This window comes from Phytophthora cinnamomi (genome assembly GCF_018691715.1).
Source record: "Phytophthora cinnamomi strain GKB4 chromosome Unknown Contig30, whole genome shotgun sequence".
Classification (NCBI taxonomy): domain Eukaryota; phylum Oomycota; class Peronosporomycetes; order Peronosporales; family Peronosporaceae; genus Phytophthora; species Phytophthora cinnamomi.
Genome location: NW_027150963.1, coordinates 307,000 through 332,086, shown reverse-complemented (window position 1 = coordinate 332,086; position 25,087 = coordinate 307,000). Strand labels below are relative to the sequence as shown.

The 25,087-nt window shown below is 56.6% G+C and overlaps 13 protein-coding genes across 14 annotated transcripts; 6 read left to right on the top strand and 7 right to left on the bottom strand.

The window, feature by feature from the left end:
• Nucleotides 1-140: 140 nt before the first annotated feature.
• IUM83_10262 (MAD2L1-binding protein-like) lies at nt 141-1,401 on the top strand (the record flags this gene model as incomplete). Its single annotated transcript, XM_067934755.1, has 5 exons — nt 141-250; nt 320-403; nt 486-592; nt 681-942; nt 1,020-1,401. 5 exons carry the CDS (start codon nt 141-143, stop codon nt 1,399-1,401), a joined length of 945 nt encoding a protein of 314 aa, XP_067793203.1.
• Nucleotides 1,402-1,814: 413 nt separating this feature from the next.
• Nucleotides 1,815-2,045, top strand: IUM83_10261 (uncharacterized protein; the record flags this gene model as incomplete). The annotated part of the gene is made up of 1 exon (XM_067934754.1): nt 1,815-2,045. One exon carries the CDS (start codon nt 1,815-1,817, stop codon nt 2,043-2,045), a length of 231 nt encoding a protein of 76 aa, XP_067793204.1.
• Nucleotides 2,046-2,094: 49 nt separating this feature from the next.
• IUM83_10260 (putative FKBP-type peptidyl-prolyl cis-trans isomerase) lies at nt 2,095-2,597 on the bottom strand (the record flags this gene model as incomplete). Its single annotated transcript, XM_067934753.1, has 3 exons — nt 2,095-2,331; nt 2,403-2,498; nt 2,562-2,597. The coding sequence occupies 3 exons, from the start codon at nt 2,595-2,597 to the stop codon at nt 2,095-2,097; spliced, it is 369 nt and encodes a 122-aa protein (XP_067793220.1).
• A 217-nt stretch (nt 2,598-2,814) lies between these two features.
• Nucleotides 2,815-3,653, bottom strand: IUM83_10259 (fkbp-type peptidyl-prolyl cis-trans; the record flags this gene model as incomplete). Its single annotated transcript, XM_067934752.1, has 2 exons — nt 2,815-3,463; nt 3,544-3,653. 2 exons carry the CDS (start codon nt 3,651-3,653, stop codon nt 2,815-2,817), a joined length of 759 nt encoding a protein of 252 aa, XP_067793016.1.
• A 1,189-nt stretch (nt 3,654-4,842) lies between these two features.
• Nucleotides 4,843-6,876, bottom strand: IUM83_10258 (Transmembrane protein 5; the record flags this gene model as incomplete). Of its 2 annotated transcripts, XM_067934750.1 has the most annotated exons (2): nt 5,451-5,456; nt 5,524-6,876. In XM_067934750.1, 2 exons carry the CDS (start codon nt 6,874-6,876, stop codon nt 5,451-5,453), a joined length of 1,359 nt encoding a protein of 452 aa, XP_067793192.1. The 2 variants fall into 2 exon arrangements, with proteins under 2 accessions (XP_067793193.1, XP_067793192.1); XM_067934751.1 differs by having other exon boundaries at nt 4,843-6,876.
• Nucleotides 6,877-7,358: 482 nt separating this feature from the next.
• IUM83_10257 (uncharacterized protein) lies at nt 7,359-7,913 on the bottom strand (the record flags this gene model as incomplete). The annotated part of the gene is made up of 1 exon (XM_067934749.1): nt 7,359-7,913. One exon carries the CDS (start codon nt 7,911-7,913, stop codon nt 7,359-7,361), a length of 555 nt encoding a protein of 184 aa, XP_067793122.1.
• Nucleotides 7,914-15,326: 7,413 nt separating this feature from the next.
• IUM83_10256 (putative tubulin-specific chaperone C) lies at nt 15,327-16,694 on the top strand (the record flags this gene model as incomplete). Its single annotated transcript, XM_067934748.1, has 1 exon — nt 15,327-16,694. The coding sequence occupies one exon, from the start codon at nt 15,327-15,329 to the stop codon at nt 16,692-16,694; it is 1,368 nt and encodes a 455-aa protein (XP_067793201.1).
• Nucleotides 16,695-16,855: 161 nt separating this feature from the next.
• On the bottom strand, nt 16,856-17,915 carry IUM83_10255 (dna-directed rna polymerase i subunit rpa43-like; the record flags this gene model as incomplete). The annotated part of the gene is made up of 3 exons (XM_067934747.1): nt 16,856-17,315; nt 17,391-17,450; nt 17,524-17,915. 3 exons carry the CDS (start codon nt 17,913-17,915, stop codon nt 16,856-16,858), a joined length of 912 nt encoding a protein of 303 aa, XP_067793202.1.
• A 263-nt stretch (nt 17,916-18,178) lies between these two features.
• Nucleotides 18,179-18,979, top strand: IUM83_10254 (NADH dehydrogenase [ubiquinone] iron-sulfur protein 8, mitochondrial; the record flags this gene model as incomplete). Its single annotated transcript, XM_067934746.1, has 3 exons — nt 18,179-18,504; nt 18,597-18,657; nt 18,737-18,979. 3 exons carry the CDS (start codon nt 18,179-18,181, stop codon nt 18,977-18,979), a joined length of 630 nt encoding a protein of 209 aa, XP_067793123.1.
• Nucleotides 18,980-19,283: 304 nt separating this feature from the next.
• On the bottom strand, nt 19,284-19,840 carry IUM83_10253 (Transcription factor TFIIIC, tau55-related; the record flags this gene model as incomplete). Its single annotated transcript, XM_067934745.1, has 2 exons — nt 19,284-19,472; nt 19,559-19,840. The coding sequence occupies 2 exons, from the start codon at nt 19,838-19,840 to the stop codon at nt 19,284-19,286; spliced, it is 471 nt and encodes a 156-aa protein (XP_067793194.1).
• A 138-nt stretch (nt 19,841-19,978) lies between these two features.
• Nucleotides 19,979-22,673, top strand: IUM83_10252 (zinc finger domain containing protein; the record flags this gene model as incomplete). The annotated part of the gene is made up of 3 exons (XM_067934744.1): nt 19,979-20,124; nt 20,200-20,367; nt 20,435-22,673. The coding sequence occupies 3 exons, from the start codon at nt 19,979-19,981 to the stop codon at nt 22,671-22,673; spliced, it is 2,553 nt and encodes an 850-aa protein (XP_067793121.1).
• Nucleotides 22,674-23,010: 337 nt separating this feature from the next.
• On the bottom strand, nt 23,011-23,799 carry IUM83_10251 (Eukaryotic translation initiation factor 2 subunit beta; the record flags this gene model as incomplete). Its single annotated transcript, XM_067934743.1, has 2 exons — nt 23,011-23,574; nt 23,662-23,799. 2 exons carry the CDS (start codon nt 23,797-23,799, stop codon nt 23,011-23,013), a joined length of 702 nt encoding a protein of 233 aa, XP_067793023.1.
• A 269-nt stretch (nt 23,800-24,068) lies between these two features.
• IUM83_10250 (ribosomal protein L24) lies at nt 24,069-24,822 on the top strand (the record flags this gene model as incomplete). Its single annotated transcript, XM_067934742.1, has 4 exons — nt 24,069-24,167; nt 24,244-24,339; nt 24,423-24,651; nt 24,746-24,822. 4 exons carry the CDS (start codon nt 24,069-24,071, stop codon nt 24,820-24,822), a joined length of 501 nt encoding a protein of 166 aa, XP_067793195.1.
• Nucleotides 24,823-25,087: the final 265 nt, after the last annotated feature.

Sequence of the window (25,087 nt, the reverse complement as noted above, 5' to 3'; positions counted from 1 at the left end):
GGGTAGAAAATTCAATAGTAGGGTTGTCACGGTAGGAAAGTTGTAACAAGTTTCAGCAGCCAATCAAATCAAACCTTCAAGTCCCATCTATAGCTACAGTAGCCAATAGGAAGCGACCACAAGTTCCGCAACACTCTGCAATGGAGGCGCTGCGTGTGACGTACAAGACGCGGCTGGACGGGGAGCTGCGCGCGGCGATGACGGCGCAGCTGGCCAAGTACTTGCTCTTCATGCGCGGCCAGATCCCGTGGTGCGTTTAAAAGCGCGTGAACGCGGCGTTATTTGGTAGTAATTAGGTGTCGGAATTGGTGTCGCGCAGTCTGTACGATGAGCTGGAGCGGATCGTGGAGAGCTACCGGTTACAGCAGCAGCAACAGGGCCAAGTGGGAGGGAATAGGAGGAGGTGCGCGGCAATTCTCCATTCAATTCATGAGTGGAAAAGGGAAGTTTCATGTTGAGTTTTGTGTCGTCATGACAAATGCCAGGCTGCTCGTGGGCGGAGGCATCAAGAAGGCGGTCAAGTGTGTGGAGGCGGCCGAGCTCTTGTTCGATGAGCATCTGGACGCGATTTTTTCGCTAGGCGCGCGGCGAGGTGAAAGTTTTGACCCGGAACTTTGCCGTAGTTGGGCCGTTGGCACTAAATGAGGTGCTGATCTGGGTTGGACATTGTTGCATTGCAGTTGCGTTGGTGTTTGGCGCCTCGATGATGAGTCCTCGGGAGGCTGTGGTTGTCGATTTCGAAGAGGTTGAGGTTGAGGTGCACGACACGTCACAGTCGACTACAGCTTCGCCGCAGACTGACGTGGAGGATGCTTCACTGGAGGACTTATCGCAGACTTCGATACCTCCGTCGCCGCCGATGACAAGAGAGAAATCGGTGCGATTATGCGTGCAGAAGCTTTTACGAGCACTACACACATACTCACTGGAGACCTTCTCGCGGTAAGGATGTTTGGTGGGATGCAGTCGTGCTAACATAATGAGATTTCTAATAACGAGTTTTGTGGTGAGCGCTGCAGTGCCCTTCCAGCGACCAAGTTGCATATTGCTTTGCTTGCGGAGCGGCAGTCCACGCGCATACCTGGATTTCTTCCAAAACAGCATTTCAAACTTCGACTTCCAAAGGATAAGGGTGCGGTGCGCACGCACCACATTGCTATCTACAGCGGTGCGGGAAGTAACCGGTCGTCATCGCAAGAGCCTCCGCTAGCTGCTGTGTCAACCAAAAGCGACGCCAAAGGTACAACAGAGAACGAATCATTGGTGGCTGGTACCCACATGCTGGAATCCCCACCAACACAACTACCGACCGACACGATAGACGCCGGAATGGTGTGGTATGTTCTGGAAAAGCCCATTCCTGGCTTTTCGGAGGCTATTGGCACCCATGAAGGTCATTGAATCCTACCACAGCCCGCGAATATTCACAAACATCAGGCACGGCAATCCCGGCAAGTGACTTGAAGACGAGCAAGCATCCAAAAATATTCCCCAGGACACACCTGATTGATGTAGGAAAAAGGGTTTCCTGCAGATCCTGGGTATGAGGACGAAGGGAAGTAGTGTGAAGAGCGACGAGCCCTTGTCAAGGTCGACCACTTGCGATTTTCGTGTCCAGAGGAGTTGCAAAAATGCAGCAGTCACCCTCGCCGACGGCATTTGCCTCGCTTGAAGAGCGGATTGCGCATCTGAACTGGAGGAAAATCTGCAACGAGCGGCAAATACAAGGCACACTTCGCCACAGCAAACAACTTCAGGAGAGGGACGAATTTATTCGGGCTGCGAAAAGTGAAAGCAAGGCGCATCGTGAGCGAATGCAAAAAGTGATCAAGGACGAGTTCGCTAAGCCACTTCCTGTGACGGCCCAATTCTACGAGGAGCTCACGGCATTGCAGCGTGAAGCCGAACTGAAAGCGCAAAAGGTGGCTGAGAGGCATATGACGCAGCTTCACAGCATCCAGACCAAGCTCGACGCACGCGAGGCTCAATTGACGCGCAAGAAAGAGTTCGAGCGCAAGAAGAGGGAGCTTTTTGCTGGTAGTTAAGTAGCCGACGAAGTTTCAGATATTACCGAGGTGCAGCACGCTCACCGTATTAACGAAATGTGAGGAGCTCGATATCGAAGATCAGGTTAGTGTTGGGCGGCACAAGCCCGGGGAACCCTTTCCGTCCGTAAGCTTTGTCAGCAGGCACGAATAGCTTGGCGCGCTCCTTCATGCACAAGCGCTCCACGCCTTCATCCAGGCCTGGAATAACTTGCTCAGCACCAAGTTTGAACTTGAAAGGCTTCTCTCGATCACGAGACGAGTCAAATTTCTTGCCGTCCTGAAGCTGGGAAATGCCATCCATAGAGGAGGTAAGCAATCGCTGATCAAAACAGAACCATTTCAGCCCAGACGTACATATCCTGTGTAGTGGATAACTACTGTTTGGCCTTTCTTCGGGTAGTTGAGGCCGTCGCCTGCCACGAACACCTCAACCTGAATCTCACCGTGACGCTGCAAACGTCGAGTGTATTAGTTCACGAGGTTCTCGAAGATAACTTAAGCACATGAGCATACCACGTTAGAGATCACGAAGTCCTTTGGCTCCATCATGATTCTGTGCTGGACAGCAATCGGGGTGGAGAACAAAAATGGGCAGAGAAAGCTAGGAGTCTGCCACCTAAAATAAACTAAGGCATGTGTGCAACATCGCAGGCAGTGAGAGATCGAGTGCATTTCACTTACATCTCTCCACCGCGACAAAATACTAGCTACTCCATCAAAAGAGCAGCACCCTCGCCCAGTGTTGTATCTTCTTTCAGTCTCTACTTCACTCCGGGTGTTCAGCTTTCTTCTTGGGGCTCGTTTTCTTCTTCGCCGGCTTGGTCGGAGGCGACGACTTGGCCTTCGACTCAGTAGCACTGACGTCCTTGCCTCCCGGGTAGAGCAGAATGAGCGACACCTGGATCGTGCCCATGGTGAGCGCGAACAGGTTGGGGCAGATGACCAGCGGGTCGCCGAGCATGATGCCGTAGATCATCCAAATGGTGCCGGCCACGACATTCATGGCCGACATGCCCAGCGGCAAGCAGGACGCGTCCTTGCGGCGCAAGATGCTCTTGACCTGCAGCAGCGGCGACGCGGCCGTGAAGACTGACAGGATGTTGGCCGGGATGCCCGTGAGCATCTGCGTCTCCTCGGGCGAGCGCGTGACCACCTGGTGCGCGAGCAGCAGGATCACCAGCATGGCCGACGTCAGCATCCTCGTGGCCTGCGTGCGGTCGCGCGCGTACTTGTAGAACACGAGCACGTAGTACGAGCCCAGCACGGCGCCGAGCAGCGACGTGCCGCCCACCACGGGGTTGCCCGTCGTCCAGCCGTACAGAGTGTAGATGACGCTCTGCACGAAGTAGAAGAAGAAGGGCGCGAACGAGAACTGCAGCGTGCTGCGCGCGCGGCGGATGGTGGCGACCGTGGGCCTGTAGGTTCAGCGGAGAGGGAGCGTCAGGCGAGTCGCTCGTTGCGCAGTGAACGGGGGGAGAGGAGAGGGCGGACGCACCACGGGGAGATGGCGAACACGACGGACGATCCCACGGCCACCACGGGCACCGCCTTGGCCGCGAGGAAGGACGTCATGTAGGCCGCATTGGCCAGCGACTGCATCGCCATGGTTGTTGCCTTTTGCTGCGGAGCTCTTGGCCTGTTGTGCGGTTTGGCGGTTTCACAAACGATCGGAACTAATCGGGTGGAGTCACTTTAACAAGAGTGGAAACTGCTATTCTGCATACTTGAAGTTGTCCAAGGTCGATAGAGGAAGTGGGAGAAGGTATCTGTTATTATTTATACCCTGTTGAAACCACTATTGCTGAGGTAAAAAACGGCTCCACGTGGCAAAACATGGCTACAAACCAAGTTGAAGTGCATGTTCAGTCGATCGCTGGGCAGTGCTCCTCGCTGGCGGCGAACCACGAGCAGTGGCCGGTGACTTCATCCACCATCCATCGAAGCAGCAGCACATTGAACGTGTGGATGACATTGGGAGGCAGCAATCGAGGCGACGTCGTGCGCTTGGAAGACGTGTTCGCCGTAGAAGAGGGATTCGGTGAGCAGCACGGCTTCCGCATTTGAGCAGCGGACGTCCTTCTGACTCGTGTACGCAATGTTCTCGCAGTCGGTGAAGACGCTGGTGAATGGCGCGCCAAGACAATGTTCCTCGAACGAGATGAGCGTTGGGGTAACCAGCTTAAACTACAATGGTGTTCAAATTGCTCAACTCCACTTATGGCATGATCCGACTCTAAAATCGAGGCAGTTGGGAGTCAAGACTTTCCCAATGATGATCTGCATATGGTCCGCTGCATGGCGTCAACGCCGGCAACGGTGGCTAGTGTCACCGACACCATCGTCAAAGTCAACGCGTTGTGCGTGAACACAATGCACAAGTCTCTCAGCTTACACAACGCTGCTCCTCCGCTGGATGTTTCCCCCAGCTCTCCGTTGAAGTCGATTATGAATTATAGATGTCATCCAACCTAGACGTGATGCAACTCACCACTTGAGCTGAGTGAGCTCCCACGCCAGTCGGAAGTTGTTGCAAGTGAGCACTGCTCGCCTGAATGAGTGCAAAAATGCGAAGAAGGTTTGCTTATCGACTTGGTCGTTAGTGCTCCGGTCGCGAGGCCGAAGTAGTGCACGTCGAGTAAGTGACGAGGTGGTACGTGACCTAGGCGAAATGACTGTGCAGCGTTTGAAGTGTTTGCTCAATCTTTGGTTCTGGTGCGCTACTAACCGATCAATTTTCAACACGCGGGACTACTCTTGCATGCTAAATAATGTGATTCATCTATCCGCATGAACGTTAACTATTCTCAGCAAAATGCGTCATGACCTTATCGATGAGGTCCGACTGCAAATGGAGGCTTAGCTCCACATACCACGAACGCGTGCGTGCTTGCAAAGCCAACAGTTCATCTGTCGGGGTCCACTCTCCCCACTCCTGTTCGTCCAGTTCCGAGTCGGTTGAGATCACTTCTCCGTCCTTGTTCAATTTCCGGAAGTACCGGCTCATTAGCCGTGGGAGATCACGCTTCCAGTCGCTCACAAACAGCACGGGCGCGTTCAAACGGCGAAGAACACCGTGAACATCTTCAGGAACGCAGCGCCACGAATCTGGGTAGGACGGGTGGTAAAACAGCCCAGGAGTCTGGCATTGCGCTGGCAGTTCTTCCACGATAGGGACCGATCCGGAAGACAACGCCTCCCAGATTCGGTACTGCTCTGGGTTCTTCCCTAACGGACAGATAGTAAACACCGACTGCTGAAGCGTTGATACGTAGGCCGCAGGTGCAGCCGACAAGTACCAGCGCCAAGCAGTACCCAGTCGCTTGTCCACAGCTTGCAGAACCTTGAAGAGCATATCGTTGTGCTCGATAACACAGCGTCGCGAATTGGCTCGCGTCGCACGCTCTAGGTCTGTGCATACTTGCAGTGAAGACATCATAGCCTGCACCCGAGTAGGTTTCTCCATAGTCCAGCTCACCATGAGATTTAGCAAGAATTTGCGTCCGATACCAGTAGCAAGAGATGAAGGTGGATTCAGGTGGTGCGCGTTCAGAGGGAATCCGTGCTCGAAACTTGGCCCCAATGGGAGTGACGCATATCGCTTGCCATCCACGAACGCGCAGTCGCCGTAGGGTAGGAGACCGAACTTGATTGCTGCGTTGTCCAAGAAGCGCTCGGGCTGGGGGTTGTTGCAGTTCTCGTTCGCCAGAGTAAGGAAACCTACACGAGGCTCGGGCGGAAGAACATCGCCCTGAAAAACGCGGTGAACGCTATCAAGCGACTGCGCTGCGACCAAGAGATTGCTCTTGGCTGGTAAACTGCGCAGCTCGTGTGCGTTGTGAATCACGCGGAACTCCAGATTCAGTGCATCAACCATGCGAATCCAGGGTTCACCAGAAGGCGACTCCACACGCGGGTCGAAGTATGGTCCGAGAAGATCATGCCACAAGTACGGGAACAGCGTAATCTCGTCCACGGGGCGCGCCTTCACAAACCCCGACGTCACAATTGTAGCAGCGTCCCGCTCGCTGTCACCAGACGAGCTGGAAGCTGTCCACGACGTTGGTAGCGGCTCCACGATAGGTTCCATTTGATCCCGATTCAACTCGAGCACATGATCGTAGTCGAAGGGCACCACGTGCACTACCGTGCGCTGAGCCATGGCGTCTCCTCGCTGCTTCTTCCCTGCTTTGTACCTCTCAACAACCGCGTCCATCGTTCGAAGCTCCGTGTAGTCAGCCATGGCGTCACGAAACTTGCAAGTCTCCATGATATTGACCGGCAGCGCGTGCGTAGCTTCAAACTGCCGCTTCCCCGTGTTCTCTAGCGAGTACCATTCGTACGGTTGCTCGACGTACGACCCCGTGCGCAGCTTGAGCACGATGGTAGTTGTGACCACAGTCGCTAGCGCCAGCAGCAGCGTTGCAACCGCAGAGCGTAGAGCAAGTTGCCTCCACCTGAACAGGTGAACGTCACTTTCGTCGTCCTCGTCCTCTTCGTCTTCAGCGCCTGCCCGCGCCTGTTTGGATTTCAGTTGAGCTGCTTCCTCGTCCTCCTTAACGCATTCCGGCGTTGCAGTGGAATGGCGTCTCGTGCTGAGCTCCGGCACGTCGTCCGACGTCCGCCGATCTCTGGCAGTGGTCGCGCAGTCGGCGGTGTCGTCCGGATCGTGCTGCAGCGGACGGTATCGGTGGCTGCGTCTTGATCTGGCTGTGCGCTCGTGGCAATAGGCCCACCAGCCCAGCAGAGCGATGACCTGCAGCACGACGCCCGTGCCCCAGAGCCACAGCAGCACCGCCGCCGACGGGTACATGTGCAACGCGTTGAGCATGGCTGCAACGGGGTGGACGGAGGGGTCGAGTGCACAAGTGCGAATGCCGCCCAGTGCGCCTCGCTCAAGCAGTTGGTGGAAGATGTCCGGACCTGTATGGTCGTTGCACCCGCGCGACATACTCGGAGCAAGTGTGCACACGTCGCAGGGAGTTTTGACCGAGATCCAGCCGATGGGAGATGGGTACGGCGGTTGAAAGGCGGTGTCTAACGGTCTCCGCTGTCTTTGCATCGGCACCACCAACACCAACACTGGAGGCCCAGGCCGTTACGGACGGTTGCCATGCCTTCAACGCTGGTTGCTAGTCCAAGAGAGAGACGACTTCCTGGGAGATATTGCTGCTGCACTAGCAACGACCAGTCAGTTCGATCAAGGGGGGTGATGTCTGGCACCACCCCAATCGTTGAGGCGCATCATGACCAAGACTCCTTTGTGCATTATCATCAATTACCAACCGCGTGTCCGCCTACGAGAAGCACCGCCTACTTGAAGAAGCCCTTACGCTTGTATCCCTTGTGCCTGTAGTGTCCGTATCCGTGGCCGTAGTGGTGCCCATAGTTGTGGTGCCCGTAGCGGTGCCCACCGAAGCCGAACATCCCGCCGAACCCCTTGCGCTTGTATCCCTTGTACTTGTAATGCCCATACCCGTGGTGGCCATGGTGGTGGTGGTGAGCGTGATGCACGCCCGGCTGCACCACATACACGGGCTGCGCGGGGTACGCCACGGGCGCCGGCGCAGCGTACACTGGAGGGGGAGGGTACGCGTGCGGCGCCGGCGCCGGGTAGGCATAGCCTGGGTGGTGATGGGCGGCGGGCGGAGGTGGATATGCTGCGTGCTGTGGCGGATACGGGTGCTGAGCAGCGGGGGGAGGGTACGGGTACGCGGGCTGTGCGGCAGGAGGAGGGTGCTGGTACGGAGCAGCCTGAGGCGCTGGCGCGGTTGCAGGCGGTTGCTGGGGAGAGTACCCTTGTTGCGGCTGCTGCAGTGGCGGCGCTTGGCCCGCGGGCGGATGTTGGTGCTGCTGCTGGTTGTACATCGACTTGAGTTTGCTGCTGCTGCTGCTGCTTGTGCCGTGTCCGCTTGCTGGGGCTGGGAAGAATTCCGATGTGCTGCTGCGATGGACAACGGCAAATCGAATCGATTAATGGCCGACTCAGACGGCTAGTTTCTGATTCCGCTGGATGGATTCTGGCAGGGACGTTGTTGTCCTCCAGCCTGTCTCCACGAGGGACAGCCGTTTTTTGCCGGACACTGCGACTTGAAGTGCATGCTTGGGTTTGGTATGTACGCGTCATTGATCAACTGCATGATAGCCTTTCTTCCTTCATCCTTTCGAGACGTTGCATGGCACGCTTGGCTTGTTGTGCGAACTAACGCTACATGCGATCAACCAGAGGTGCCGACGGGGTTGGGAGGCTCTCACTCCAGCTCTCGTCGGACGATGGGGCGGATGGTGTCACGGTTGGGGACGAACGCTCCGTCGGAGTGGGCTTCGGCACGTACGTTGGATCTTGTCGGGGCGGCGCGGAATACCGCACAAACTGCGAGTAGTCCGGCGAGTATGGCGGTGGAGGCGGTGGAGGGGGAGGACCGTAGCAAAGTGGAGGGGGCACGTAGTGCCAGTGCTGCGGCCGTGCTCCTGGAGACCGCGATGGCTCTGCGTGGCGGTGGGGGTGAAGCAAATTGTCAGCGAGCCCCGGAAAATCGCGAAGGTCGGGGAAGCGAGGCAAGCGGAAACCAAAGTCAGAGTGGTGACGACGGTGTCCGTCTCCGCGGGGTTGGTCCATATTTCTGATAGACGATCGCTACGATAGCTATAAGCTTAGCTTGTGTGTCTTGGAGCTGGTTGCAATCTGCCCCGCGCTTCGATAGTCGACTCGTGCAGGGCCCCACCGTGCGACACCGACCTTGGAATCGAAGATGGTTCTGCTGTGGACAAACTTTCAACAAGTGACATGCCAGAGCGCTCCCTTCTTTGAGGCCACTGTTTTTGATTACCAATGCCATGGGGATCCATGAATTTCATGAACAAGGTGCTGCTTAGCTACAAAATGGTTACTCATGTAATGTATTTTTTTTCTTACTGATGGCACATTTGCCTTGGTTGCGAACGGATGTGCGGTTAACCGTGATCACCATCCGCGGTGGTGATGGTGGTGGAAGTGCGGCGAGGGGGGCGGCGAGCACTCGTAGTACACGGGGGGCGGGACTTCGTAGACAACCGGTGGCGGTGCCGCGTAGATTACCGGGGCTGGAGGCGGAACCTCGTACACGACCGGAGGAGGAGGGACAGGAATCTCATACACTACCGGGGGTGGTGGAGGCGCTGCGTAGATGACCGGTGCGGGCGGCGCTGGAACGTAGTACCCTGTTGGCGGGGGAGGCGGGCAGCCTCGTTCACGCGGAGATCCTGGCCAGGAGAACATGTCTTGACTTGGGCTCGAGGTCAATTCGGATTGATTTGCTTGTGTGTTTGACGTGGCGAGTTGAGTTGTGAGCTCTACGAAAACGTGCAGGCCGGAAGAGAATTGTGCACTGGGACATGCACATCGTGCGGATATCAGGCAAAATCGAGGCAACGCGCGTGGGTTAACCCTTTCACATGACGCAGCCCTGGCTCAAACAGCAAAAAATGGTTGCGCGACGTGCGGCTCACCGGCAAAACAAGCCCACTGTTTAGAACGTACCAAATTTAGAAATGGCAACCTAAAATTATTCATTTCTGATTATAGCTACAACTAGTCCACCTAGGTACTGGCCTATGCTGGCCTTAGGAGGGACGAACCAGGAACGCCACATATACTCGTCAAGGTAGGAGTCTAGCTTTTCAGAACAGACAGAACCCCTAGTAACAACGGCCTCGGTTGTATTTACGCTTCTTTGCCAGGCTAGTTTCGTCGATCTCCACTATATGTCCCTCGCCTCCGATCTATGGATCGATATACCGCAACATTAGTGCAACATTAGCGCAACATTAAGTTACATGGAGCAACAGAACAGCTACAATACCTTGAACTCTGCCTTCAGTAGTTCCTTGGAGCACGTAGACCGGCAATACGCGTACCAGTCGCGCACGGTACGCTCACAAACGTCCGCTAGTTCAGAAGCCTGGACTTGAGACAGCCGCATGCACCAAGCTAAAAGTAACCGCACGGCATGGTGCAACTTCAACTTGGTCTCGTTTAAAAACGAGCTCGTAAGCATCCCACGAGACACCTCTTTACCCTCCTGGTGCCCGCACGACGAGAGCACCGCCAGCGCTTGCGGGCAACCGATGGCTTCATGTCGGCCCCGCAAAGTGGGCAGAGTTTCGATCTGTCGATGAGACCCACCTCCATGCACCAGAGGACGCAAGTCTCTTCGTCGCATGTCACTTTCATGACGTGGGCGAGGACGAAGAGACCTTCATCCTCGATGTGGTACTGGAAGGGGGTGTCCATGTTGTAGGGGCGGCCTCCGTGTGAGTGCGATGAAGAAACTTGGGTTGTGTGAGCTTAAGTCCGAAGAAACTGGCTACTGGCTGCAGGCTATGGCTGGCGGTGAGTGGTGGGCTTGTTTTTCAAAAGTATACAAAACGTAAGTAGTAAAAATCGTTCAAATCTGCGTTTACGCGACAAACGTGGGCGTATCTTGCGGAACTGTAGTCTACATAACATGTACACAACTGTGGGTGTCACACTGTAGGTTGCCATTTCTAAATTTGGTACGTTCTAAACAGTGGGCTTGTTTTGCCGGTGAGCCCGACGTGCAGTTGCCTGCTGCAGAATACCGTAATCTGAATACCGGTACGGTAACCTGGAGCTGCTGGATGACTGCCGAAACGAGTGTCTAGATTGGGCGTTCAGCCAAGCAATTAGCGTTGTCAATAGTCCATTTTAACGGTAGTAGTGTCTTCAACGACGAGTACTATCTCTAAAACAGGCACAACTCTATCCATCCTACCTACTGTTCAATGTGATTGGGGCCAACTACAGCTCCATTCGTTTCAGAAGTGAAGACTTTTCAGTGACTGAAGACGTCCAACACTGTCTTGGCGACAACAACTTGCTTAGCTCAATTCAGAAAGCGATATATTATTTACGGTGCTCATTAACAAAGGAGCTCGAGGCGACAGCCGCCGAATCCAAGTGCGACACACCCTTACCTTACCATCCTGGAGGAGGGTGGTGGTGGTGGTGCGGCGGTGAGCAGGGCGGACCGGGCGGAGGGGGCGGACCTTCGTAGAAGATCGGAGGAGGTGGCCCGTGATGGTGGTGGTGGTGGGGAGGCGAGAACGGCTCTGGGGGTGGCGGGGGCGGAGCGTACACTGGCGGAGGACATCCCGGGCCGGGGCCGTATCCGTACGGCGGCGGGCCCGGGGGCGGGTACTCCATCGGCGGTGGAGGCGAGTGTCTTCCGCGGGGAGATCCTGGGTATCCTCGATACATGTTTGCTGTTGCCTCGAAGCTTGTGTTGTTCGGTGAGGCGAAATGCGTTGTGAGCCTGAAAGAACCGAGCGCTCTGGGAGAATCCTTGTGTAGCTGCAGCGTACGACGCTGTCGCAGCAGGAGAGCCTAGGAGCGGGCATGTTCATGCGACGTGCTAGCCGCTACGGTCTCACGCCGATGATAATCCAGTCGGCAAAACACATTGGCGCTTCTCTGCGCAGAACCTGATCTAGACCTGATCTACGAGGCCGTGAACTTCAACCAGGACGGTCTCTCGTTGGGACGACTTCAGTGCGTGTAGTACTAGTATCAGTTTGCTAGACCTTTGTGTGAAGCTTTTGTGCTTTTGCGCGTTAGGAACTGAATGGTTAAAACTGAAGCATGGCAAGTTGTTTCGTTTGCAGGTACATATTGTATATTTCATGACGACAGAGCGGCGCTCGAGGTTGCCCTCGAGCTCAACGCGTCCGCACTTTTCGGGTTATCTTCCTCTGTCTCGAATCCTGGAGCGATGGCGCGCTTACCAGCCACGCGGAGGAGGAGGCCCACGGTGATCCGGTGGGGGTCCGTGGTGGTGGTGCGGCGGGGGTCCGCGGTGCTCTGGAGGCGGCGGTCCATGGTGGTCCGGCGGAAGCGGACTGTGGTGGTGCGGGGGCGGACCGTGGTGGTGGTGCGGCGGGCTGTGCGGGGGCGGGCCGTGGTGGTGGTGCGGCGGGCTGTGCGGGGGCGAGTGCGGGCGGCCGAACATAGCGTCTCCTGGGACCTTGACTGTCGGTTGATCGGCAAATTGAGGAATGACCGATGCGTGGTGGCGTCGCTCTGTGGCGAGCACTGCAGCATGTCAACGACAATTGACTGTCCAGCACGAGTTAACCTACACTCTAGAGCTACGTTGATTGGTGGAAAATATTTTGGCAAATCAATTCGCCGCGCGTTTACGGGACACGTTCTCAGGCTGACCTGAGCGTCTCTCACAAACGTTTTGATACCAATTACCTGCATGTACCGGTACCAGAATCCAGCTGTGGAGATCTGCACGCAGTGCAAGCGAAAACAATGGCCGGATATCAGAGCGCAGATTATTCCCACCCGCCCCCCCCCAAGTCTTGTCACAAGACAGGACAGCAGCAACCGTTGCTGAACAACGACTCCGAATGCCTACCGAAGCTGGATTCTGCTTCCGAGTCCAACAGACACAGCTGCCAATAGCTCCAACCGGCCAGTCTTTTGCCTCGTTTCAAAGCGGGGTGTGAGGTGATTGGTGCCGCGACTCAGCTCAAAGCTGTCGCTGCTCTGGCTAGCTCCAAAATTGTGTCTGAGAGGCTGAACGCCTGCAGCTTTGTAGGTTTGTTTCGCGGGTGATTCTCGGCATTGAGGAAGGAATAGCGCCAGGCGCTTGCGTATTACGTCGGTGAAACCGCAACCGGCCAGGTTCTGGCTGGCTTGGCGCGACTACTGTAACCGCGGTTCTTGATGACTCAGCGCTGTTTCTTCGGCGGCAACAAGCGACGGATTGAATTAAAACACGCTTTCGTAATTTATAGTACAATATATTGTAGTACTTCAATTATGGATTTTTGGATGGCATCTTGTCTAGGTAGTTCTGGGTTATTACCATCCGTGGTGATGATGGTGGTGGAAATGCGGCGGCAGTGGAGGCGGCACACAGTCGTAGTACACGGGAGGAGGGATTTCGTAGACAACCGGAGGAGGCGCAGCGTACACCATTGGAGGCGCTGTGTACACCACCGGCGGCGGCGGTGGGGGTGGTGCCGGGGCATAGAAGACTGGTGGAGGGGGGTGGGAGCAGTGCCTGCCACGCGGCGATCCTAGCCAGTGGAACATCGTTACAGACTTCTCTCGGTAAAGCTTGTAATCCGTGTGTGCTGTAAGAAGCAAATTGCGATGTGAGCCTTACGAAGAGAAAGATCATCCTGGATGCAAACACCGTATCCGCTTTGAAACGAGACAAAAGGCTGGCCGGTTGGAGCTATTGGCAGCTGTGTCTGTTGGACTCGGAAGCAGAATCCAGCTTCGGTAGGCATTCGGAGTCGTTGCTCAGCAACGGTTGCTGCTGTCCTGTCTTGTGACAAGACTTGGGGGGGGCGGGTGGAAATAATCTGCGCTCTGATATCCGGCCATTGTTTTCGCTTGCACTGCGTGCAGATCTCCACCGCTGGATTCTGGTACCGGTACGTGCAGGTAACTGGTATCAAAACGTTTGTGAGAGACGCTCAGGTCAGCCTGAGAACGTGTCCCGTAAACGCGCGGCGAATTGATTTGCCAAAATATTTTCCACCAATCAACGTAGCTCTAGAGTGTAGGTTAACTCGTGCTGGACAGTCAATTGTCGTTGACATGCTGCAGTGCTCGCCACAGAGCGACGCCACCACGCATCGGTCATTCCTCAATTTGCCGATCAACCGACAGTCAAGGTCCCAGGAGACGCTATGTTCGGCCGCCCGCACTCGCCCCCGCACAGCCCGCCGCACCACCACCACGGCCCGCCCCCGCACAGCCCGCCGCACCACCACCACGGTCCGCCCCCGCACCACCACAGTCCGCTTCCGCCGGACCACCATGGACCGCCGCCTCCAGAGCACCGCGGACCCCCGCCGCACCACCACCACGGACCCCCACCGGATCACCGTGGGCCTCCTCCTCCGCGTGGCTGGTAAGCGCGCCATCGCTCCAGGATTCGAGACAGAGGAAGATAACCCGAAAAGTGCGGACGCGTTGAGCTCGAGGGCAACCTCGAGCGCCGCTCTGTCGTCATGAAATATACAATATGTACCTGCAAACGAAACAACTTGCCATGCTTCAGTTTTAACCATTCAGTTCCTAACGCGCAAAAGCACAAAAGCTTCACACAAAGGTCTAGCAAACTGATACTAGTACTACACGCACTGAAGTCGTCCCAACGAGAGACCGTCCTGGTTGAAGTTCACGGCCTCGTAGATCAGGTCTAGATCAGGTTCTGCGCAGAGAAGCGCCAATGTGTTTTGCCGACTGGATTATCATCGGCGTGAGACCGTAGCGGCTAGCACGTCGCATGAACATGCCCGCTCCTAGGCTCTCCTGCTGCGACAGCGTCGTACGCTGCAGCTACACAAGGATTCTCCCAGAGCGCTCGGTTCTTTCAGGCTCACAACGCATTTCGCCTCACCGAACAACACAAGCTTCGAGGCAACAGCAAACATGTATCGAGGATACCCAGGATCTCCCCGCGGAAGACACTCGCCTCCACCGCCGATGGAGTACCCGCCCCCGGGCCCGCCGCCGTACGGATACGGCCCCGGCCCGGGATGTCCTCCGCCAGTGTACGCTCCGCCCCCGCCACCCCCAGAGCCGTTCTCGCCTCCCCACCACCACCACCATCACGGGCCACCTCCTCCGGTCTTCTTCGAAGGTCCGCCCCCTCCGCCCGGTCCGCCCTGCTCACCGCCGCACCACCACCACCACCCTCCTCCAGGATGGTAAGGTAAGGGTGTGTCGCACTTGGATTCGGCGGCTGTCGCCTCGAGCTCCTTTGTTAATGAGCACCGTAAATAATATATCGCTTTCTGAATTGAGCTAAGCAAGTTGTTGTCGCCAAGACAGTGTTGGACGTCTTCAGTCACTGAAAAGTCTTCACTTCGGAGCTGCAGCTGACCCCGATCATCGTACGCGTCATTGAGTTACGACTGTTTAGCGTTAATGCTTATCACTGGAAACGTTGTCTTTGCAACGGACCATCGAAATGCTCGGCTGAACGCCCAAATCGTCCCGGTAACATGACACACTCGTTTCTTCAGCTATAACCTACTGTAACGCTATTATGGTACGATTGACCGTACCAGAGTAACGTGATACAATTGGTAGATCATGTGAACAACTCAGGATTGCTGTTGAAGCTGCCTCCACTCTGTGCTCTGATTGGTTGATCCTTCCCAGCACAGGATTCGTCCAAAACATTTTCGATTTTTGCCAATCCAAAAGCTGTTCGTTTTGGCTCGCTTCCCTCCAGTACAGGAAGAGACGCGATGGAGGCACCGCTGACCGTAGGAACTCGCTGCGAGCTGTTGTCCTCCGGGCCCAGCGGCAGCTTGCGCGCCAGCATCAAGCGCTACGGCGAGATCGCGTACGTGGGCGCGATCGAGGGGCTCCCGGGCGACGGGTGGCTGGGCGTGCGCCTGGACAAGCCGCTGGGCAAGGGCGACGGGTCGTTCCAGGGCACGCGCTACTTCGACTGCAAGCCGCTGCACGGCGCCATCGTGCGGCCCGAGCGCGTCAACACGCGGGGTGAGTTCCCCATACTAGCGACGCACGAGGAGAGCTTGGCGCACGCGCTGGAAGAGCGACGCAAGGAGAAACAGGGAGCCAGGAGCGCGTTGCGCGGCGGCGCTGACGACGTCTCGGCGCTGCAGCGAGAGCTGACGACGGACGAGCTGGCCACAGCCTTCTGGAACTCGTTCACGCAGCAGGAAGAGCGCGTGCGCAAGCAGGTGGGGCTGTTCTGCGAGCAGAAGAAGCAGCCGGTGCCCTGCGAGCTGGCCAAGGAGGTCAAGCTGGACGCGCTGGTGCTCGAGATCAATGCCATGCGCGACGCTGCAGCTACGGCCTCGTCGTTGTACTTGTCACCGTACGACACACGCCACACGCAGCTGATTCTGTCCAAGCTGCTGGAGCTGATTGACGCCACGCGAGCGGCGTTCGCGCCCAGAAAGAAGTTCACGTTCCGAGCTCATGCTGCGAGGAGAGCGAAAGCCAAGGCGACGCACAAGCAGGAACAGCCGGAACAGGACGCGTTGGCTGAATCAGCAGGCAACCAGTTGTCCCCATCGACGACACTGAAGGCGATGGAGTTTGATGAGCTTGTCCACGCCAACAAAAAGAACGAGGTGATTGTGATCGATAGCTGCACCTTCGCCGATGCGGACGACAGCAAGCGTCGCGACCTGAACTTCTCGCATCTGACCAACTGCGTAGTGCTGGTGTGCGTCGAGACATCGGCCATTCGTGGCGACGCACTGAAGAACTGCGTGTTCTATACTGGAGCGATCTTCGGCAGCATGTGGCTCGAGAACTGCCATGGCTGTGAGTTTTTCGTCGCGTGTCGCCAACTTCGCGTGCATTTAAGCACGACCACTACCTTTCACTTGCGTATTCCGAGTCACCCCATTATCGAAGATTGCCAGCAGATGCAGTTCGGCCCGTACCTCTTGCAATTCGACGGACTGAAGGCACAGCTCGAGCGCCTAGGTGTGTCGAAGGACTCGGGTATGTGGGCCAAAGTGAACGACTTCAAGTGGCACAAAGCACTGCAGTCTCCGAACTGGAGCATCCACGACCAGAAGCAGCCATTACCGAAAATCCCTGCCGAGTTGGAGAAGCTGGTGTCGTATGAATGAATTCTTGTGGCATCGATACGGAAGCTTATTTAAATGGTCACAAAAGCATGGCACACGGTTGAAGACAAGGAAATCAAGACAAATGCACTTGAAAGTATATAAACACAGCTGGACGTCTACCGCCCCTCTATCGTCGTGCCTAGCGCCACCTCCCTGTCAGTCTAGTCGTGCTTGCTCTTCTTGCTCTTTTTCTTCTTCGCATCCTTGTCCTTGTGTTTGTGTTTCTTAGATTTCACCTCGGGTTCTTGCTGAACAGGGGCCAGCTCCACTGCTACTACCTCCTCCACGACAGTTTTTTCGAGCTTGCGCTTTTTGCTCTTCTTTTCCTTCTTTTTCTCCTTCACCTGTTCCACTGCTACCTCTTCCGCAGCCTCCGTCACCGGCTCAGTAGCTGACACGTCCACGTGCGCGGCCTTCTTGCCCATCTTGCTCTTTTTCTCCTTCTTACTCGGCTTCACCTCCAGCACCGCAACCTCCTCCACGGCCTCCTCCGCCGGCGATCCCGCGGAGAGGTCCAGGTGCGTGGACTTCTTAGCCTTCTTTACCGTCGATTTCACGACCTTGGCGCCTTCAAAGCGCATGGTGGCTTCAATGGCAATCATGCCACCAGCAACGTGAACACTGCAATAACAATCACCAATAATCAAGTCTAATTAGCTCTCTGCACCACAGTAGCAACCCTGCAAAGCAACTCACCGCAGCACTTTAACTTCCACTTCGTCCTCCACGGAGATGGAGGAGCCGTCCTCGCCCAACCTACCCACGAAAAGACAAAATTGAACAGTTAGGCCACCCTCTGCATTAAACTGCAGCAACAAGGGCAGCGTACCAGCAGTCCTGGGCGTAGTTGTGCACGTATCCCTTGGGCAGCTCGGCCTCGGCCACGGAGCCGTTGAAGACGCCGGCGAAGAGCATGCCCACGTGGTTGCTGCCGATCTTGTTGACGACGCCGCGCAGCCGCATGCCCTCCTTGGGGCGGAACACCAGCGCGTCGGCCAGCACCTTGCAGTGGATGTGGGGCATCTCGTTCACGATCACGCCGTGCGGCTGCGCCAGCTGCACGTCGCTGAAGCTCAGCACCACGCCCTGCAGCGGCTCCGAGTAGCGCATGAGCTGCTCCGTCAGGTCCTGCTCGATGCCCACGCGCGGCTCCATGGCGTGGCACGGCGCCAGACTCACGTTGTGCCGCACCTTGCACAGCACGAAGGCGTTCGACACCATCTCCACCTGCACCTACTCGCTCGGCACTTGGTGTCCCTTTGCCACCACCAACAGGCTAATGGCGGCCAGCCTCCGCTTCCAATGAAAAGCGGCGAGCCAAAATCTCCATTACAACCAATGAAGTCGCTTTAACGAATTGCCACATTTCAGCCAATGCCATACCGTTTGGGGCTGTCCATTTACAGCCAATGGCAGCGCGTACTGAGGTCAGGGGTCCAGAGCCGCTCGTCGAGCAGCTCCCCACACTACCGGAACGCGAAGCGATGAACGTCCTGATGCTGCGTCGATCGGCCGCGGCCGTGGCCGCCAAGCAGACTCTGGGCCGCGCGACGGCGGCCGCCGGCAGCGCGCGCGGCATGGCCAACATCCCGGCGCCCGGCAAGCCGGACCCCAAGCCCACGTGGGGCGAGGTGGTCGAGAAGATGTCCGACACCTTCTTCCTCTCGGACGTGTTCCGCGCCACCTGGCTGGCCTGGGAGATCCACGTGGAGCGCAAGGTCACCATCAACTACCCGTACGAGAAGGGCATGCTCAGCCCGCGCTTCCGCGGCGAGCACGCGCTGCGCCGCTACCCGAGCGGCGAGGAGCGGTGAGTAGAGAGCCACCGTTCTGGTGGTCCGGACACCTCGGCGGAAGAGGCGCACGCATCCTCATAGACTATACTGTTTTCTTTCACTGCAGTTGCATTGCCTGCAAGCTCTGCGAAGCGATCTGCCCCGCCCAGGCCATCACCATCGAGGCGGTACGTTTCACGATCGTGTTAAACGGATCGATCATTAGATTATTAGAGAGCTGATATTTTTTTTTAATGATTTTTGCAGGAGCCTCGCGCTGATGGCGCGCGCCGTACTACGCGCTACGACATCGACATGACCAAGTGCATCTACTGCGGCTTCTGCCAGGAGGCGTGCCCCGTGGACGCCATCGTCGAGGGCCCGAACTTCGAGTTCGCCACCGAGAGCCACGAGGAGCTGCTGTACGACAAGGCCAAGCTGTTGGCCAACGGTGACAAGTGGGAGTTCGAGATTGCCAAGAACCTCTCGGTCGAGCAGCTATACCGTTAAGCAAGCAGTGACACACACAGAAGGAGATCCTGCGGCGCAGCCTTGCGCGGTCGAGGCGTGGCTTGATGCAAGTTGTAGCATCAGCGCCGCCTGACTGCTTGTCGTGAGGTAGACGAGCGGGATGCCTTTATAACGAAGAAAATAAGAGCGAATGAAATGGAATTTGACGCTCTTCAACGTCGTCAAGAGACGTCTCCAGAGAGCAGCATCCAACGACCATAAACACTACTGACAGGCACAGCAAGAAGGACGCAAGTTATCTGTACAGAGGATGTATTGGAGTTACTACAGTATCAACAGCAAGCTACACGTCTTCCGGCGGAGCGATCGTGAACTTGATCTTCTTGATGGTCTGGCCAGCAAACCGGTACTTCTTGTCCGGCACCTTCGAAGTGTCCGTGTCGTAGAAATAGCTGGTGCCCACCGTCTCCTCCAACTGGCCGTGTAGTGCATACTCTCCAATGCGCAGCATCGGTGTCGCCGTGTCGATGCCCTGCAACCGAAAGCGAAACAATCAACACCATCAGCCTCCGTGGACACCACTACCAATTCTCTCCACCCCACCAATTGGCAACGCACCTCGAGCGTCGCAGTGCTGTAGTCGTCGAACAGCGGGTGGTTCTTGAAGTCGCAAAGCTCCAGCACCACCAACGCCTCCTCCTCCTCCTCCTCCCCGTCCTCCGCAGTGTCGTCATGTGCCTTTTCCTCCTCCTCATGCGCTCGCCCATTGCCATTCACATGAACCTCCTCAGCTGCCGTTGCGACTACACGACCATCACTCGCCTTCGTCTCTTCGTCCGACTCCGCCGCGCCGTCCACCGACCTCCGGCGCTTTCCGGTCGCCACCCTAGGCGAGCTCATGTCCTCCAGCACTGTCCGTAAATTACTTACGCCCCGTAATAACCCGTTTAGTGCCTTTGTTCCCCCGATAGAGTGACGTACGTAGCTGCTCGAGTCCGTGACCAGCCAAAAGTCAATTGGCAGTTGAGTGGCGTCACCATGTCCCTGAGCAGCCTGACGCTGGGTCTGGATGCGACCATCGTGATCTCGGGCGTCGGCACCGAGCTGTCCGACGCCATGCTCATGAACATGTACCGCACCTACGGCCCCATCGTCCGCGTCGGGCACAACGGAACCAACTCGGCGTAGGTGTCAGCGCTGCTTGGAACCTATTAAGGCAATTGCAGTGCAGTTCCTCTAATACAATTGTGCATGAGCAGGCACGTGGTCTTTGAGCAGAAGCGGCATGCAGTGGAGGCTGTAGCGGCCACGAACGGTGCCGTGGTGTTCGGCAAGACGCTCAAGGTGGCGCTGCAGCGAAGGTTTAAGACGTCGGAGCCCTGCCGCGGCTTCATAGCCGGAATCTGCCGCTACGGTGATCTGTGCAAGTACGTAAAGTGTAGTAGGTAATGTTGTTTGCTGAGTGGTGCTGACTTGGGGGGTGGATTGTGGCAGATACTACCACGTGACCGATGATGCGGCGATGGCGCCGATTGGTGCTGCGAAAGCGTTGCGTGAGTCGAAAGCAAACGAACCGAAGCCCACTAAAGTGGTTAAGCCTGTTAAACCTGCCAAGCCCGCAAAGGCACCCAAGCCTGCTAAGACTGCCGAACCTGCGCAGCCTGTTGTTGTGCCGCCGGAGGTTCAAGCTATCCCAGGCTCGAAGCTCTGCCGTCACTTTTCGCGCGGCTTCTGCTCGCAGGGTGAGCAATGCAAATTCGCGCACGTGTTAGGTCTTCCGAAGTCAGATATGCCCGTAGGCAAGGTTGCCAAGATTTGTCAGTTCTTCCAAAGCGGGCTGTGCACCAGGGGCGATGAGTGCAAATATATTCACGTACCCAAGGAAGGCGCTGAGCCTGCGAAGACTTCTCCAGACAAAGCGTCAGCACCTAAGGCTTCTGCTCCTAAGGTATCTGCACCGAAGGCTCCTGCTCAAAGCGCTGTCAGTGACAATGAAAGCGAAAGCGAAGTGGAACAGAGTGAGGATACTCGCACGTGCGTCGAATGCGAGAAACCTGGTGTGGCCATGTGGAAGTGTGTAAAGTGTGACAACTCGCTGTACTGCGACGGCTGTAATTCTGCGGTGCATCGTGCTCGTGTGATGGCGAAGCACAAGCGGTCTAAGCTCCCGGCGCTGCCCAAAGTTCCACGTTGCGGGGAGTGCGAGTCTAAAAGTGCTAGCGTTCGTTGCGAACAGTGCGAAGTTGTATTGTGTGCGTCATGCGATGCAAGTGTACACAAGTTCAAGAGTCTGCGCAAGCACACCCGTGTTAAGTTGTCTTCCAAGGCTGAGCAGGTAAAACCTAAAGCCAAGGAAGAGGTTAAGCCTGCCAAGAAGAAGGAAGAGAAAAAGAAACCCCAAGTTACGGAGGCTGCACCACTAGCCAAGGCTCAAGAACCGGTGCAGTATGTTGAGAGTGTGCCTCAGCTCCAGTTTTCTAGCGAGTCCGAGTCTTCCGAATCGGAAGACGAAGAGATGCCTGAAGCCTCGCCTGCCCAGTGTGACGATGACGAGCTCATGCCTGCTGCTGGAGGTAATGCATCGGAGTCCGAAGAGGATTTCGACGATGTCAAGCCCCAACCTTCGGTCCCTGTTACCCCTAAGCTGGCCGTGAAGGAACGATCCTCTGAAGCATCAGAGACGGAGTCCGATGAGGATGTCGATGATAAACCTGTTGCTAAGGCGACGCCGTTATCGAAGTCTGCACCAAAGATGGAGCTGTCATCGGAGTCCGAGTCCGAATCTGAAGACGATGAAGATGAGGACGAAATGCCTGCTTCGAAGACAACACCACCACCTGCACCAAAGATGGAGCTGTCATCAGAGTCCGAGTCTGAAGATGATGATGATGAGGATGATCAAACTGCTACGAAGCCAACATCGTCACCTACGTCTGCATCGAAGATGGAGCTATCATCGGATTCTTTTGACAGCTCCGCTGATGAGCCTCCAGAGTCGAATCCAGCACCAACATCCAAGGCTGACGAGTCTTCCGAGTCTGAAGATGAATCCGAGTCGGAGGATGAGGCTCCATCCAAGCCTGTTTCAAAGCCTACACCAACTGTCAAGCCAACTCTCGCGGAAATGTCTTCTGAATCCGAAAGCGATTCGGATGATGAAGCTTCATCAAAGCCAACGGCGAAGCCGACGCCGAAGCCTGCGCGTAAGCTCGCACCAGCCGCAGCGTCTTCCGATGACTCCGACGATGAACCATCATCTAAGCCAACAATCAAGGCGAAGTCGACATCTGCCCCGAAGTCGGTGGCAAAGAAATCGTCCTCGTCGTCCTCGTCATCTTCATCAGAATCGTCAGGCTCGGACTCCTCAGACTCCTCCGAGGATGAAGCTCCTCCTGCTAAGCCTGCTGCCAAGCCTACTCCTGCTCCCCGTCGTGCTCCAGCACGCAACCACAAGGCGGGCGGCATCTCCGAGGGCAGTTCACACACTTTGGTAAAGAAGATCGAGGCTTTCAACGAGTCGGGCGAAGGCGACGAGCTGCACCTGGACGCCAACCTGAATGGATTCGAGCGACTGCTAGCACACGACTGCGCCGAGCGTCTTGGTCTTGCGCACGAAAGCACTGGCGAAGGTCTGGAGCGTCATATCATTATCTCGCGCTTCGGTGGCAAGCGCCCTGCTGCGGATTCTGGCAACGGGCACAAGGCAAAGAAGAGCAAGCAGCGCCACCACTAAGTTAGGTCTGCTCGGATTCGCCGGGGTCAATCAAGGTCGTAGATAAGACAAGACGTTAGCTAGCCTTAGCGACACCGAACAGCTATAATAGATTCCTCTTCTTCTCCGTGTTCATCTCTCGGGCTTCGTTTCCTCCAAGGCTCACTCGTGTTCGTATCTCACAGTGCCAAAGCCAACGAGAGCAGCTCTAGGCTTACAACAGAGGGTTCTAGCGCCATAGCTCCGGAGTGTCCAATTGTTGCTCTAACCTTTCCCCTCCACCACGAGCTGAAAGCTCGATCTTGGCCTGCCAAGCGTCCTGAGCGACTGCAGCAGCAGCTGCAGATGGCCGACCGCCTTACTTGCGCGCGGCCCTTCTGTCGGCGCGAGTGGCGGCGTGGAAACCCGAGCGGATGGCAGCCACGGACCGCGAGGAGCCGCAGTCCTGGCAGTGCACGAAGTACAGGCGGCTCACCGAGTCGCGCGTGAGCGTCGTGTTGGGCGAGCGGCACATCTGGCACGACACGTACTCGGTGATGTACTTGCGCAGCAGCGACTCGATGTACTTGGGCACGTAGCGGCCGCGGATGACCAGGCGCTGGTTGCCGTCGATGGAGCCCTCCGTGCCCAGCTCGGCCAGCGTGAACTGCAGCACGTGCTCGGGGCTGCGGTGCATCATCTGGCAGATCTCCTGGAAGTTCACCCACAGCGTCTTCTTGGTGCCCACGCGCATGAGCTGCGGCGGCTTCATGGTGTGGCGCTTGCGGTCCGTCAGCTCCGGGTTGTTCTCGTGCAGCTTGGCCATGATGCGCGCCAGCAGCTCGTCCTTGTACGAGTACGTGGCGGGGTCCTGCACCAGCACCGAGTTGGCGTCGGGCGCGGCGTCGGCGGCGGCCTCGGCGTCCTCCGCCTTCTCCTTCTTCTGCAGCGGGGGTTGAGGTTTATTTCGCGTTAGTATAAATATAATAAAATAATAAAATAAAATCATAATAACAGAACGCGAGCGCACCTCCTTCTTGACCTTCTTGGACTTCTTCTTCTTCTTCTTCAGGTCGAACATGGCGGCCACATCCTCGGGCACGGCGGGCGGGGCCACGCCGGCGTCGCCCGCGGGCGGCAGCTCCTGCTTCTCTGCGACGTCGGCCATCGTGTCTCTGATCTTGTGCTCCCCCTCGACTTGGCTGGTGCGGGTGGCTCGGGTCTTTCTTCCTGGCGCTTCCCCCGACTTTTCTGGTGGCTGGCACAAATACGGCTCTCGTATTGGTCGAAATACAGAGGATTTCGGCAAATGGTATGGTGGTACAGTTTGAGCGAATCGTATTGAGAGAATAGTTTCGGCCAATCAAGGGGCGGAGCTGCTGGTGCCCCACATTGCGCCCGAGTACTTGTGGACAGCAGAGCCCCCAGCAGCTGAAGATGGCGACGCGCATCCCGATCGCCTTCCGCCGCGGCCCGCGCACCAAGAAGAAATCCATCGACCTCATCAAGACCTGGCACATCTTCCGCGGCGACAAGGTGCGTTTTCCGCGTCGCCGAACTCGTAGTATACGTCGAGATATCTGATTGTGGTGGTTTGATACATTCATTTCAGGTCGAGATCGTCGCCGGACCGCACAAGGGCACGCAGGGCGAGGTCGTGAGCGTCGTGCGCGACCAGAACAAGGTCATCGTCGAGAATGTCAACATGGTGCGTGACTGCTGGCGATGTTTGGAAGAGAGGGAGGGAGATTGAGGCTGACGTCTTTGGTTTCCTGCTGCGCATGTTTACAGTCGCACCGCTACGTGAAGGCAACGCCGGCCGCCTCCGGCCGCTCGTATCTGTCGCCGTCGCCCATCCACTACAGCAACGTGAACCTGGTGGACCCCTCCATCGGCAAGCCCACGCGGATCGCCATCCGCTTCACGGACGAGGGCGAGAAGGTGCGCGTGTCCAAGAAGACGGGCACCATCATCCCCAAGCCGGCCATCCTCAAGGAGCGCCACAACCCGCGACGAACAGGTCCGTTGCAATTGCTGCCAGTGTGGTCGCCGCGGTGGTGTATTGCTGTTTTGGTTGCTGACATTTCTTTCACGTTGACGTTGTCGACTATCAGAGACGGGACCTTTCGACACGGCGCCCGAGGACGTGCTGGAGCGCACGGTCGAGGACTGGGAAGTCACTCGTCTGTAAGCGACGTGCTGTTAGCCATCGCGAGGACGACCGTGAGCCACGCAGTTCCCACGGCACATGGAGAAGGAGAAGCATGGACGATTGTACGCAAAGGCACAACCTACAGTCGGCTGGCGCGTTGCAGGGTTGTGCAGTCTCATGCTGGCTTTGTTCTCGAGATAATGATAGACAAGAAGAGGAGCATGAGCATGACCACCGCAATCCGTTGCCGTTTATTTCAGTTTTGCCTCGCCTGCCTGAAGGCGTTGCAACCGATTTTCTGACT